Source organism: Camelus dromedarius, chromosome 6 (assembly GCF_036321535.1).
Source record: "Camelus dromedarius isolate mCamDro1 chromosome 6, mCamDro1.pat, whole genome shotgun sequence".
In the NCBI taxonomy this organism is placed as follows: domain Eukaryota; kingdom Metazoa; phylum Chordata; class Mammalia; order Artiodactyla; family Camelidae; genus Camelus; species Camelus dromedarius.
In genome coordinates, this window is record NC_087441.1 from 19,118,678 (window position 1) to 19,133,674 (window position 14,997).

The 14,997-nt window shown below is 37.9% G+C and overlaps 1 protein-coding gene across 5 annotated transcripts in view; it reads right to left on the bottom strand.

Annotated features, from left to right (window-relative positions):
* Nucleotides 1-857: 857 nt before the first annotated feature.
* The window catches only part of PHACTR2 (phosphatase and actin regulator 2), a 241,125-nt gene continuing 226,985 nt past the window's right edge, over nt 858-14,997 (bottom strand). For all 5 annotated transcript variants that reach the window (XM_031456470.2, XM_031456468.2, XM_031456464.2 and 2 more), the window contains one exon: nt 858-7,418. In XM_031456470.2, the coding sequence (XP_031312330.2) occupies nt 7,403-7,418 (16 nt within the window). In that variant the 3' untranslated portion in view covers nt 858-7,402. The remainder of the gene's footprint in view (nt 7,419-14,997) is intronic.

Consider the following 14,997-nt stretch of genomic DNA (forward strand, 5'->3'; position numbering starts at 1 on the left):
TCCATGCCGTGTTGGAGTTGAGGTTCTGCAAAGAGTTTAATCAAATTTAATAAAGTTTAATAAATCTGATGCCGTCAAAGCACTGCAGAAGAAAAAATGGTCCATTACTTACCTCCACTGGGTTTTGGAAAGTAGTATTTCAATGTAGATCCTGGTTTAGTGTAAGAAAAAGTGGAAAGTACTTTTTTAACTACCACACCTACCCTGGAGATGTACCGCTAATCTTTAATAGCATACTTGGGGCCAATTTTAAACCAACTCTAATTTTTTGGTCCCAATCTTCTCTCTCATACGTCTTCTGTCTAGGAAAATGGTGCACAAATCACTCTTCAACTTCCCTTTCACACCTTTGCCCTCATCCTGGAGTTGAGGGAGGCTAATTTACAACTTGTAACTATTGTTGAAAAACATGAAAAGTATATTCCAATTCTTTTTCTGGTCAAAAATGTGTTCCCAAGCTCTCTCCTTGCTTGTAATACACTGAATAGTAGGCATAATGAGGAATTTTGTTTATTTTGTATATTAGAAACTCTGAAGGGACTATCTTTTATGTTTATACATTATAATGTCAATGAAAACATCAATATCAAATGTCCTCAGATATAAAAAGACACCAAGTTTTAAAAATATACTGTAAGTTGCTGTTTCAGGCAGCGATTCTTAGATATTTTACACGAAAAGTACAAACCGCAAGGCCTTACATACAAAAAAATTGTCTAAGTTAGGTAGAGTTGAAATAACAGGAAATTAGAAAAGCTCTCTTATTCTTGCTTTAAAGGTGAGGACTCTTTGAGTTTTTAACTTAAAAATACTGAGCACTGTCTGAATACAATAGAAATTGGAACAAACTAAAGCTGGGGATTTCCCAATGATTTTATTGAGGTAACTTTTCCCAATTTTATACATATATGCATTTATATATACTTCAGAAAGCTAAACAATGTTCTAAGGCACTTGGATTTGTGCACAGCAAAGTATCCTACAATACAACTAAATAGAGCATATTTTTGCTTTTTAAATAACACAAACACCAATATGGAATAAAAAAGATAATACATAGTCTTTCTTTCAGGTTACAATAGTGGAATTACATATACATACGTGTGTATACTTGTAGATATTTATACCCACATACTATAATACAGTACAGGTCTAAGAACAACAAAAAAAGAGAAACCGTCGTGTTAATCGGTATATAGTTCCAGTTATTTACAGTCACAGATATGACACCTGTATAATATGTAGGATTAGATCACTCACTGGAAATCAGGAATCATTCAGTCTGATCGTGAGCACAGCTTACCATTCTTAATTACTTTCACCAAAGCTTGAAATAACAAAAGAATGCATATAGTTCTTTATTTAAAAATTATACAAAAAAGTGACAAGTTTGAGTTTTTAGTAGGTACTAAATCTGGTGAAATTGGTGCAGAATGTTTTGAACCAATTGGCACATTCCTAACCCGCAGAAGAAAAATTTGAAAAAATAAAAGGAAAAATTAGTGCCTGTATTTTAAGTGATGAAAGTGGTTTGACCTCAGATTCAGTCAGATCGTTTTTGAACACTCAGTAGCATTGCCATGGTGACTTCTCCTTGTGGAGGCTCGGTCAGCAATGTACATAGTCAAACTGGAACAAAACATCCAATAAGGGAAAAGCCCCCTAAATTGGCAAGTGGCACAAATATTATTGGCATTTTAATATACCACAAAATTAACCTGCAGGTGGAGTGGCATTCTGCCTCATTTACTCCCTTCAAATCATTCTTTAAAAAAACAAACTGGTATTTAAAAGAATTCTTAAGCACCATCTAAAAGTTTACAATATAACCACCTTCATCAACTCTGAGTTGCTCTGCTTCAAGAGACATATTTAGAAATTTTAATATTGAAAACAATTATAGTGGTTAACTTAATTCAATCAATTAGCTACAATTCATCCAAATAATTTCAAGACATATTTGTCACTCAGTTTTGGTGACAAAAATGTTACAAGGAAAGTATGTTTATTATTGTTAGTATAGTTTAATAATGTTTCATCTAGGTAAAATTCATCTTGTTTTGTGTATGATCATGGCTGATGTATGAACAATATGCACGCAATCCACAGTTTACCCACGTTTCCTTCATAATTTAGTATTCACAAATCTTAGAAAAGTTGAACTGCATGAGTATTCATGCAGGGGGAATTCAAGTATTGGCATGTGGATTAATTGCTTCTTTAATAGGATAAACGATTGGTTGGTTGGGATCTCCCAGGATGTAGCTCACCAGGTGAAATCTAATGGTAATTTTTGTAGACCATCAGTTTTGTTTATGTGGATTGCTAGCTGTCCAGTTTGTGGTTAAGCCATGCAATGGTCCTCATGACACTGACAAGGATTGTGACGAACAGTGTAGTTCTGAGGTAAAATTGTGAGGCAAAAGAAAAAAAAAAAGTTTGTTTCATGTGAAATCTTTTAAGTAATATGGGGACCAACCAAGTGACCATGGAACCCCCAACACTCCCCAGTAACCTCCTCCATGGAGAGCTGGCAAATTAAAACTGCATCAAAGCAGAAGGCTAGAAAAATGAAGGGAGAAGAAACTACTCAGGGCCCAAAGGAATGCAAGGCAGTCAAGATGACGTTTTGAGACAGACACTTTATCCCCGTGTCCTCAAAGGGCAGTAGACAGTGATACTAAAGAGAGGTGGTACCACCCTCCTGGAAGGGCATTCAATTATGGGGGAGGGCTTCTTACTTTCAGTATTTACAATGACTGGGCATACTGCTGGCATTTAGTCTGCAGGGGCCTGGGATATTAAACATCTTGTGATGTGTGGGACACTTCTGTACAACAAAGAACAGCCTAGCTCTGAAAGCCAACAGCACCCCCACTGAGAAACATTGATGGAGTGCTTTTGCTCACATGCGCAGCCATGCTACCAATGTGACAAGCTAAATGACATTTTTTGTGCAGTAAATCCTAGCATAGGTAAAAATGACCCTTGCCTACAGGGTTGGATTTCAGTGGGAATTGCTGCTATTATAGGATTCTCCTTTTTTTTTTTTTTGCCAGAAATTTTACAGAGGCTACAATAGGATTTCTTAATTTGGGATGACCCTGTCTTTGAAAAAGTGTAAGTGGGCTATTTTTTGGTTGTTTTCTAGAAATGCTCATGGTATGTTGTGTTTCCATAAAGAGCCTAAGCTTAATGATTACAGAAAGTCAACGGCAAGTGAAAAGGAGAGTGGTTTGTCCCGACGCCCTTTGGTCACTGACAAATTCCAGTAGAGCCTCAGGCTGCTCTTTGGAAATTTGGGTTTCAAATATCTGGAGATGTGCTTTCTCTCAGGAAGACGATCCTATTAATTGGATGATTGCTCTTGCTGTTGCAAGCCCCTCTAGGACACATTTCAGCTCTACAATTTCTCTCTGCCTTGTCGACTAAAACAATGTGATAATACACTCAAATACCCAGCGGTGGAAGATTAGCCATTTTCAAGTGGCCAAGGGAAAACTTTGTAAATGAATTGCATCTTAGTGGTTCCTTAGTGCTCATAACATTCTCTAGTGATGTGAAGAAATCAATTCTTGTCTCAAAGCGTATGCTTTCACTAGTAAGGTTAGGCCTAATAATATGACTGGCTCGAGGAATGTTTAAGCCACCATACGGATGCAGTGACATCAGTTTATGTACCTTGTACCAGCTTGATTCCATCTCATCTCACTCTGTGAAATGTGGGGCTGGGACCACTTAAAGAAATAATGACATTTTTGAAGAGCTTTCACTGTCTAAACATGGAGATACTATTATGTGGTAGACAAGTCTGCTTTTTGCTACAGTATTATTTGTCAAAGTTGTGTCTGATTCTATGAAGTATAAATACAATGCCTATTGTGTGTTAAAATGCGGTACAGGTTAGGAGATGCAATGTTAATGCAGATTGTTCTTTAAGTGTAAGCTACTGTATTTTTTTTTTTTAAGTGCCAATGCAGCACCAAATTGACTGCAGGTTGTAAAACCTGAATTATGGGTTTGAAGGACTTCTCTCTCATTTTCAGTATCTGATGATTTTTGAAGGGTATATTCAATACCTCTACTCCCTTAAGTAGCTTTTCATTTACATTTCAGAACTTTCTACTAACAGAATATATTTACTAATGTAAGAGAAGCATAATTGATTGTATGCTAACAAACGATATGAAAATGAAACCAGAAAGTCAGTTTCTCTGGGTAAATCAGATGGATGAGTGTGCTTTTTCTCCATTGAAAACAGCTGTTCAAATACCCCCACTAGTTCTCTGAGTATTACAGATTTCATTTAAATAATTTTAGGAATTAATATAAAAATAAGCTAATTGAACAACAAAAAATGCAAGACATTTCACACACATAGGAAATTATCAGGCAGAAATTAATGCTAGTCACCAGAGAACTAGTTTGGTCAGACTGATCGGTAGTGACCATGAAGATGCTGATAAAGCTTATGGTATCGTTACTACCATATGGTTAATGTTCTTCTCCATTTAAAAAAAGATGGAAGTGGCCACTTTGGTTTTTACAATCCGTCCAGTTCTTTCCTGTCCGAGACCTTTCCGGGGATGGATTTGTTTTCTTCCTTCATCATACCCTGGGGACTCAGGAAAACCCACTTACTTCTACGTCAGCCTAACGTCACACCTTAAATAGGGAAAAGCTTGCTGGTGTGCTACGACAATCCAATTCACGTACACATTTTTATAGAGCCGCAGCTTATTGGCTGGATTGCAGAAATGCTGGCATTAGGCAGAGACATAATTCTATGGAGGGTAGTCCACATGTCTGCATCCTTTTAGGGCTGCCGGGAAAGAGACCTCGAGGTGGGCTGCCGCAGTGGATATGCAGTGTTTCTGCCTTTTAAAATCAGCTATTAAAACAGAGCTTCATTCTGCAGCTAAAATATAGCTTAGCTCATAATCCTTCCATTGCTTCTGCAGCTTTTTTGTTAAAGACTCATTCTAATAACATAATCAGTGGTTCGAATTCTTAAATATTAGACTAGTAGTGGTTACTATTTTTGACTTTTAAACTTCTCTCTTTTAAACTTTTCCCTAAGCATGTTAATCAGTAGAAGAAGAAGTATGGTTAGCTCATGAATCTGACATGTCATACAAAGAAAACAATATTGAGGGACCAGAGTCTCATTTTGTACTGGGTGCATCTCATTGTAGGGAAGAAAAAAATGTATCACACGTACCACTAGTGGGAAAAAAATTGTTCCTTTTATCAACCAAATTGAGGCTTTCTATGACATGTAACTTGAATGATAAAATTGTGATAAATGTCTTATGTTTGCCATTTTTATAGAGGCCTTGTGATTAGAAATCAAAACAATGATCAAACATTATAAGCACAGAAAATTAAAATAACATTATATTCCTTGGTATTTTTCCCAAGATACTAAAATGACAATAAAACAGTATCAGTAAGGAAAAACATGACTTCAGCAAAAAATTGAAACACAGTTATTGTCTGTGGCTGGATTTAAACACTATGAAATGGACAAAACTTTAGCCAGAGAAAGACACATGGGAATGAAGAAAAAATTTTTTCAAAGTAAAAATATGTCTTAATTCTATCAATGAAATGACAATAGTGCAGAATTCTAGGTTCACTTTATCTATGCACAGAGCTGAGCACAGCGAGAGGGGCAGCAATGCTGGCCACTTTCTTAGTTATAAAATGGTCCTGGTTTTTGTAAAAAGCTAACTGGGACTACATTTTTTTTTAAGCAAAATCATCCAATTTTAAGTGGTTTTTAAGAAAATATAAACTAACAATAAGATCCAAATTTATCCACCAGATCAACTGCTTTTTGGTTGAAATCGAAAATTACAGTTTTCCATGTAACGAACTAGAATCATTTCAAAAAATCCCAGACCAAACTCTGAGAATAAAATAAAGTCTTTTTAGGTCTGGTCTTGTTATACATCTCATGTGTTTTTAATAAAAGGGGCACAAAACAATTGTGAAAGAACAACTAAATGCAAGGCAGTATTTACATACGGTCATATGCACTTGGGAGCAGAAGCCATGCTAAGCCCCGTGACTCCATGGAAAATAGCAAGATGGCAATAGAGGGTTTCTTAATGTAAACAATACTGACTGTAGGCTCATAGGGAAACCTTTCATAACTGTAATCTCACTGATTCTTCTGCACCGGAAGTCAATGCTATAGATTTATGGATGCAATCTGCAGGCTCTTAAAAATACCAAATGAGGTTTTCCTCACTTACAACCTAGCTGAAATTTTGTGTTAAGTCTTTGGGTGACTAATTTTTCTTATCCATGTGCTTTTTTTTTTTTTTAAATAGCAGCAACCCAACTTAATGCAGCATGGAAAATAAGTAGTTTTTTCCATTCCCACTCAGCACTAACTGCTGGCAGAACACTTGCATTTTGCTTAAGTTTTAACTTTGGATTCAGACTTTTTAAAAAGGTGCCATGATTGTTGATATTTTTTTCCTTAGATCAAGTATGACTGTTTCAACTTAGGAGATATTCAAGCTAGGGAAAGACCAAAAGATTTACTTCTAAAGCTTGCTACAGATGTATAGGGTCTCATCACATCTGACTTTATTCCCAGTCCTGTTATCCTTGTGGAAGGCTGTATTAAAAAATATTTAAAAAAAAAATCAAGTGTGTATAGCTATGCTATTTAAAGCATGCAACAAAATTTGGGTAAGCATGCTTATTAAGAGTCAGTAAAAGCCTCTTGCATTTAAGAAAAAGATGCATGAAAATGCTCAGACTTATTTCTGGCAACTGGATTCACTGGCACAACAAAAAAATAATGGTACTGCACTGTACCAATATAATGGTGAATCAGGAATATTCCTCCAGGATTAGGTCTCTAAGAAATCCACATTGGGTGATTAGATTCCCAAATTCCTTAATAAGTTCTCAACTACCAAAAGCCTACTTCAAAAATACATTTATGCTTCAATTTTCTCTTTTCATTAACATAATGAAATATTTCTCTTTTCTTTCTGATTTTCAACTCCTATCCCTTTCCAGTGCCCAGAAACTCTGTTCTCCGTTTCGTTAACCCGCACCGTAAAAATTTGGCTTTCTGGCAACAGGGAACCAGTGATTGTCTTCTGCTCATCTTCTCTGATTAAAACTCCTGATGAAGAATAACTGGTGCAACCAAGGTGTCCCTTACCATCGATACACGTGCTGGACAGCAGGGTCCACCCTTCCCTTTGCTTGTCGGCCCCACGTGGGCTGCACAGGGTGGGAGCACTTTCCACACGCCTCCTTCACCACAAGTTAAACGGAAACACACACATTCAAATCCCAGTGCAATATCAGGTTTTCAGGAAGCGAGGCTTCCCACAAAGACGATCAGTCTGTTTCCATAGAGTCTCACACTTCGTTATGGACGATGAAACCTGAAATAAAGAACAGCAACTCTGTGATGTGGTAGAGAAACACACACTGCAATCAGTTAAGTGAATAAGGTACAGTAATGTTTATGATCAAAGGCAGCTCCAGTGTCCCCAGCCGAATGACGGTTCTGAATTACTGACATAACAGAATACTGTTATAAATGTTATGTGGGACAGCAGAGACAACCCCCACGCAAAAGATGCTGGTTACATCGTCCATGATACAGTGCAATCAATACACAAAACATCACTATTCTTGAGGGTCATGTTCCGACCTGTATTGAGCAGAGCAAGATGTTTCATAAAGGACTTGGTTACACCAGGTTTGTCATTTTAATAGGAAAACATCATCAGTTATCATTTCATTAGCTTCAGCCACTCATCACTTCCCGTTGATGATTCCAAATCTACTTTCTACACCTGAGTTTCCAAATTCCTGCCCAGCATTTCCTTCCAAACGTTCCACAGGCAACATACTAAGCATGTGCACAACTATCCAAATTATCTTTTCTTGTGAAACTGCCTTTATGCTTTCCACTTTTTAAAACATTCTACTTTAAAAAATACCTTGAGTCTAGAAACCTCAGATTTGCAACCCATTTCTCTCCTTCACCCTCCATATCCCATTAATCACCAAGTCCTGCCTCCACTGCTTGTCTCTGAATTCATTAGACCCTTACCACCTTTTGCTGGCAGTGCTTTAACAGCATGCTAGCTAGCTGACTGGCTTCACATCCATCCATGGGAATCCCTGAATATTCTCTCTGATTTTGTAGCTCTCTGCTTTTGAACATGCTGTTCCCTAATACTACAGTCCCCTCCCTTCATTATCCATTCATGTTTTTATATTCAAGATCAAAGTCAAAAGCCATCTTCTCCAGAAGGTCTTATCTGATCCACCTCTGCAGCCTACTTCTGTGACTCCACATTTATGCAACTCTATTTAGCATTTCATTTGTCTTGGCTAACCTAATCTGCCCAGGCTCTTCATTCATTTCCCTGTCCCAGGCTTGTAGATTCAGAGGTCAGATCTATGCTGCACACTGTCACTAGAATTATTATTCATAAATAATGATCCAGTCATCCCAGTTCTTTGTATCGTTGCATGTTTCCCCACTTCCCTACAAAATAAAACGTAAATTCCTTAGACTGGTGACTGAGGCCTTTCAGGATGTGGCCTAACCCATGTTTCTCATTCGACCACTATTCCCCAAATACCCCAAATTGCAATCAGTTGCCCCCAAAATGCTCTCCATTTTTCCCTTTACTCCTATCTTTCTTCCCATCTCAACCTCCTACAGTCTCACTGAGTTCCCCAAACTCCTTTTCCTCCACCTCTCAGGAAAGCATTAGTTGCTGTCTCTTCTGTGTGTCCATAACATGTGGTTTATACCAGTTACTGATCATTGGGTGTGTGTGTGTGTGTGTGTGTGTAGTATAGGTGTGCCTGTCTTCTTAGATCCTGAGATCCTGAGGAAAGACTTGTGCTTACTCACTTCTATATACTCATTGAATATAATACCTGGTATATGGTACTGCCTGATAAATGTTGCTCTGCTAAATCAAAGCATTAAAAAATGAAAAAATTAAAGACATAAGACGAGATGAAACAAAATTGGCCGTAAGTTAGAGAAGCTGTGTGATGGATGCATGGGGCCTGTGATACTTCTGCTGCCTGTCAGACTTTCCAAAAGTCAAAATAAAAATAGGATATACCAAGCTTTCCAAAACTAGCAAACATGCTGTGATTAAAGCGGAGAATGTGTCCACTACACGTTCAATTCTTGACTCTACCGACCGTAACCCTGGGCAGGTGTGTGCACCTCCATGCTCTGCGCTTGTTAAGCGGAGACAGTATGCCTGTCACCTGGGCTTTCTCCCTGCCCTCTGACCATGCAAAGTTCTTTCCCTCCTCAGGCCTTCTGCATCAGCTCGTTTCCTCTAGGTCAGCTGACCCCCTCTAGGGGGAGTGTTTCCCTTTCCCTCAACAGTGCTCAGAGCTCCCTCTTGTCATTTAAATCACAGAATAAGTTTTATTTCCTCAAGAGACCCCTTCTTAGCCACCCTATCCATATCCATCCTGATTTTTCTCACAGCATCCTGCTATATTTTCTTCATAGCACTTAGCACTATCAGAAATGATCATGTTTGTTTGTTTACTTGCTAATGGTTTGTCTCCCTCACTAGAACATTAAGCATGTGAGAGTGAGGACTTTGACATGCTCTATATTCCCAGGCTCACTGCCTTCCTCAGTAAGTATTTGTTGAACACACAAGCAACTGAATACATGAATATAGCTGCACTTGCTTATTTGGTAACTCTTCCTAGAAATAATTCTATACAACTGAAGAGTTCAATCAAGAGACCCCTAAAATTAACGACATTGGTTTAAACATGCACAATCTAAAAGTTGAGAGTTTTATTTGGTGGACATTTTTGAGGACTTAAGCCCAGGATGTGGCCTCTCAGATTGCTCTGAGAGACTGCTCTGAAGAGGCAGGGGAGGAGCCAGGATATAGACAAGTTTTCACAACAAAGATCAGGTAGTCAGAACACCAAAAGATTATTGTTAATTAAACAAAACCAGGTATCTCAAGTTAAGGAATTTAGTGCTTTGCTTTGTATGGGAAGATGTAAAGGTTGGGGCTCATTCAAATCATTCCTTTGATGTTCACTTAGCTAATCTAAGGCCGGTATCCTGCGCTTTCCCATCCTGAGTTCCCTTGGGAGCATGGCTGTGGGTGGCTGCAGAGGCTGAGGACTTGTCAGTGGGCAGCCTGCGGGCAGCCTGCGTGTCTCCATCCTCAGTTCTCTCAGGCTTACAGTTCTCTCACCCACTGTTGGGTCGGCGGTAGTGGCTGATGGCTGCAGCGTCCTTTGTTGACTGATAAGGCAGGCAATTATTTTTCATTCACAACTACAACCGAATATGATAACCCATCTGATGGGACATTCCATCATGCTTTCTAGGAAGTCAACCTTAACCTGAAGAACACTATGGAAATTCTACACAAATTCTATACAAATATTTCAAGAACAACTGGAAACCTCTTAAGTCAAACTTTTTATATAAAATGTGAAAGAAAAAGAGACTAACAATAATGATAGCTGACTATATTAAATTTTACTATGTGCCTAGCACAAGTCCAAGTGCTATACATATATTACTTCATTTAATCTTCCAAATAATCCCATGAGGCAGGTACTCCTGTATCCCCTTTGTACAGATGTGGAAACTGAGGCACAGGGATGCTAAGTCATGAACCCAAGGTAGAGAGCTGGTAAGTAAACATGCCAGGCTTGAGACTCTGTATTCCTAACCTACACTAGACTATGAGATCGAAACATACCTTCCTCCATGCTTTCATTCACAGGCTATTCTTGGTGCCCTCTGGGCAGAATGGAACGGAAAATGTAATCAGTTGGATTTCTACATCTGCCAGTTTTGGCCAGTTTTGACCAGAGAAAAGTCCTGTTCCCCATTTCCAGGCCACTTTGACTGCTACAGTTGTCTCAAAACGTTTGCCTTTTGCCGCAAAGGGAACTAGATGAGAACCGATTCAGCACAAACTTTTCGCAATTACACGCAAAGCAAGCCCAGTGATGTCCTTGGGGGTGAAACGAGAGGCAGCTTACCTCTGCACAGGACACACAAGCCCTGTCCACAGCACAGGAGGGAGCAGGAACCCTGGGGATGCAGACAGACGTACTGCGTCTGCTGGATCCTCACACCATGAGCTATCAAAGGCCCCTCTTTGTCAGAGTCTTTTTTTCTTCTTTCTAGGAATTAAATGCAAACTCATCTAATTTAACAATTTTCTTTTAGGTCTCTCCAAATTTGCTCGACTTTATACACCAAAAATTCCATAACGTCCTAATCTTCATCTGGCCCTGGATTCAAAGGATGAACCCGATATAAGAGGCTTTCTCCTCCTATCAGTATTGTCTCTGGGATGAAGAAGGTAAATTAAAGATTGGGCTGGGCAACAAAGTGAGTAGCCAGTGACCCAGAAGAGATTTAGAACCTTCTACAGCCCAGCATTTTCCTGCAAAGTGTCCTGCCTTTAATTTCCAAAAATTAGCAGGGCACTGTAAAACTTTTTGTTTTTTCTGCAGACACTATTTGCCCATGGATTCCATTAGAGAGAGAGTTCAGGCTGGATTTTGTTGGAAGGCACATCAGCACAGCTTGCAGGCCTGGCTAAGAGAAGATGACCAACTCACATGGTGAATGGAATAATACACTGACAAAGCTGAGGGGTCAGAAATGTAACCTGTCTTCATATGCACTGCCCAGATCTGGAAAAAAAAAAAACCCATATATTTTCTTGCTCTATCCAATCAGAAAAGGACATTCATATCCTTTTTAAATCAGGCAACTTATCCTCAAAATCAGCTCTAAAATGTAAATTGTTCTTAAGTTTGGTACTACTCAGTGGTTTGCATTCATTTTCAAGTACATGAAGTTCAGCTTTACCTCTGGAGAAGTCTGCCTATCTGGCAGAATGACAGTTTTGGCTTTAGGCTTCAAGTTGATGAAGTAATAAATAGATTTACTGTGCCCTCAGGTTACTTCAGCTTTTGTCCACCTTTTACAGAACTTCCCTGAAACTCAAATTCGAAGCTATCTATATTTTCTTCTTCTTGTTAAAACTGCAATAAATTTTTATTTCATACCGTTGAGAGGGAGTGAATAGGAAAAAAAGCTATTTTTAAGTCATGGAATTTGGTAAGATAATCTTTTCCACGAAGGCTCCTCCACAAATTAATATATAAAAATTTAATCACCTTCTTGTACATTCATTCAGATAATATAAAATATGAAATTACTCATAAATGTAAACTATTACTTTCCTATACTTCCTTAGTTGATATACACAGAAATCCTAAATAATTAATTTCGCTTTTATTTAAAAGGGTTTAATGCTCAGGGCACACACACACTTATGTTGAGCAAATGAGGAGGTTCTGCTAAACCACTGCTCCTTATTCTGCCGATGTCAGATCACACACTGGGTGGGATTCTGTTATTCTGAATGCAGAGCCATGCTTGCAACCTTGGTGGTCGAAGCAGCATTTTGCAATTCTTTTTAATTTCTGTCCAGGTAGCAAGTAAAAGGAGCCGCACTGGCAGAAGTAGCCTTCTCATTTCTCTGTGGAGGGCCCCTGAATTAATGTTCACTGTGGTCGCAGTATAATTCCTGTCATACGTCACATTTTGATGAACATATCTAGAGGCTTAGAATGGGGTTTACGTCATCTGTAAACCCACATAGGATAGTAAGAACTCAAGGTGTGCAGAATGAGACAAATGCTCTAAATACACACGGGCACACACACACATCTGAACGTAACTGCACTAAAGAAATCTGAAAAATAGAGAAAAGGAAAAAAACACCCTATAACCCCACTCTATGACAAACCATTAAGAGTTTTGTTTTTGTTTTTGTTTTTTTTAAGGTTTGGCATTACTTGCTTTTATTTATTTATTTATTTAGAAGTATAGATGGTTTATCATATTGTGTGAGTTTCAGGTACATAGCAAAGTGATTCAGTTACATGTATATTTTTTCAGATTATTTTCCATTATAAGTTATTACAAGATATTGAATATAGTTCCCTACGCTATACAGTAAATCTTTGGTTCTTATCTACTTTATACATAGTTTATGTCTGTTAATCCCAAACTCCTAATTTATCCCTCCCCTCCTCCCTCTCCCCTGTGGTAACCGTAAATTGATATTCTATTTCTGTTTTGTATATTGATTCATTTGTATTATTTTTTGATTCCACATGTAAGTGACATCATGTAATATTTGTCTTTCCCTCTCTGACTTGCTTTACTTAGTATGATGATCTCCAGGTCACCCATGTTGCTGCAAAAGGCAATATTTCATTTTTTCCTATGGCTGAGTTTTTAAATGTTATTTCCTAATCTTTTTTTGCCCATGCATCTGAATTTTAAAATAAAACAAACCACTGCTATGTATATACATACACACACATATATATATGTCATTAGTCAGTATCTTGATTTTTCCACTTAACATCTCTTGAGGCCCATTTTGGCTCTAAGGGTGTCAAATTTAATGATTCTTTGCTTCATATGGTAAGCAAATAATTTAGAAGCTAATAAAATTATATATATGAAAGTACTACTTTGCATACTGTACAAATGTTAGTATTTACAAAATTCAAAGTTTATTTTTATTTATTTATTTATTTTTAATTTTTTTTGAGGGGGGAGAGATAATTAGGTTTATTTATCATTTTTCTAATCAAAGTTTATTTTAAAAAGTAATATTCTCCCTTGACTATAAATTGATACATGTTGACATTTAAAAAAATTTGGAAAGCAGATAATATCCAAAGATCACAATTAGCCAGATAGATCCTACCACTCAGCTATAACCATTTTAAAGCTTAGTTTTTATGTAAAATTTTTTTCATACAATTTATATGTCTTTATAATTTAGAGACTCATTTTAAATTGTAGAAATCTCATTTACTATGGGAAGGGAAGTGGCTTTTCTTTGTCATGGTGATCTCTTTCCATAATGCAATGGCCTTATTTAATAGTACTTTGCCCTTCAAATAGTCTTTTGGGTTGTACACAGTAGGCTGGGCAGGCAGCTGCTGAGGGTAGAAAACACAGTATGTGGCTGGACAAGCAGTAAGTGTTCTAAAGAACAGAGTTTAGAGCCTGGTTGGTATCTCACAGGCCAAAGGATGAATTCTTAGGGAGACCACTTGTCCTCATTCTTCTCACAAGGCCCCAGAATGCATTCCAATTTCAGAGAGCCATCTGGAGAAAGTAGGGGAATTAGATGAAAGAGTGGATTGTTACAATCCACTCTTCAGATCAATCACACAGAGAATGTACTCCACGATGGAGTTTTCAGAGGTGCCTTCTCGATACATAAAAGCAGGAGTGTCACAGTATTCGTGCCAGTACACTATTCAGCCTGCCAGTACACTATTCAAGAAAAGCCACCATGATAGAATCTTCATTTACAGAAAGAAGGCTTTAGGAAATTGATCCTTCATTTTTTGTTTGTTGTTTGTTTTTTAACTTTTTTGTGGTGGGGAGGTGATTAGATTTATTTATTTATTTTATGAAGATGTACTGGGGATTGAACCCAGGACCTTGTGCATGCTAAGCATGGACTTTACCACTTGAGCTATAGCCTCCCCACAAAGGTCATTCTTTTTTTTTTTTTTTCTATTAATTCTATTTTTTTAGATTATTTGTATGATTAAAATAATTATCCATGTAATTCTTTTTTGGGAGGCAGAGGGAGGTAATTAGGCTTATTTATTTTTAGAGAAGGTACTGGGGATTGAATCCAGGACCTTGTGCATGCTAAGCATGCACTCTACCACTTGAGCTATACCCTCCCCCCCAATCCTTCATTTTTTCTTTTAAATGTTTGGTTTTGACTAGGTAATTCTAGATTCTATGTTTCAAAAGCTCAAAAGGTTCAAATGAGTGAGTAGTGAAGTCTCCCCCACCATGCCTACCCCTAGCCATCCAATCCCCCTCCCAGAGCCAACCAGCGTTACCAGCTTTTTGTGAATCTC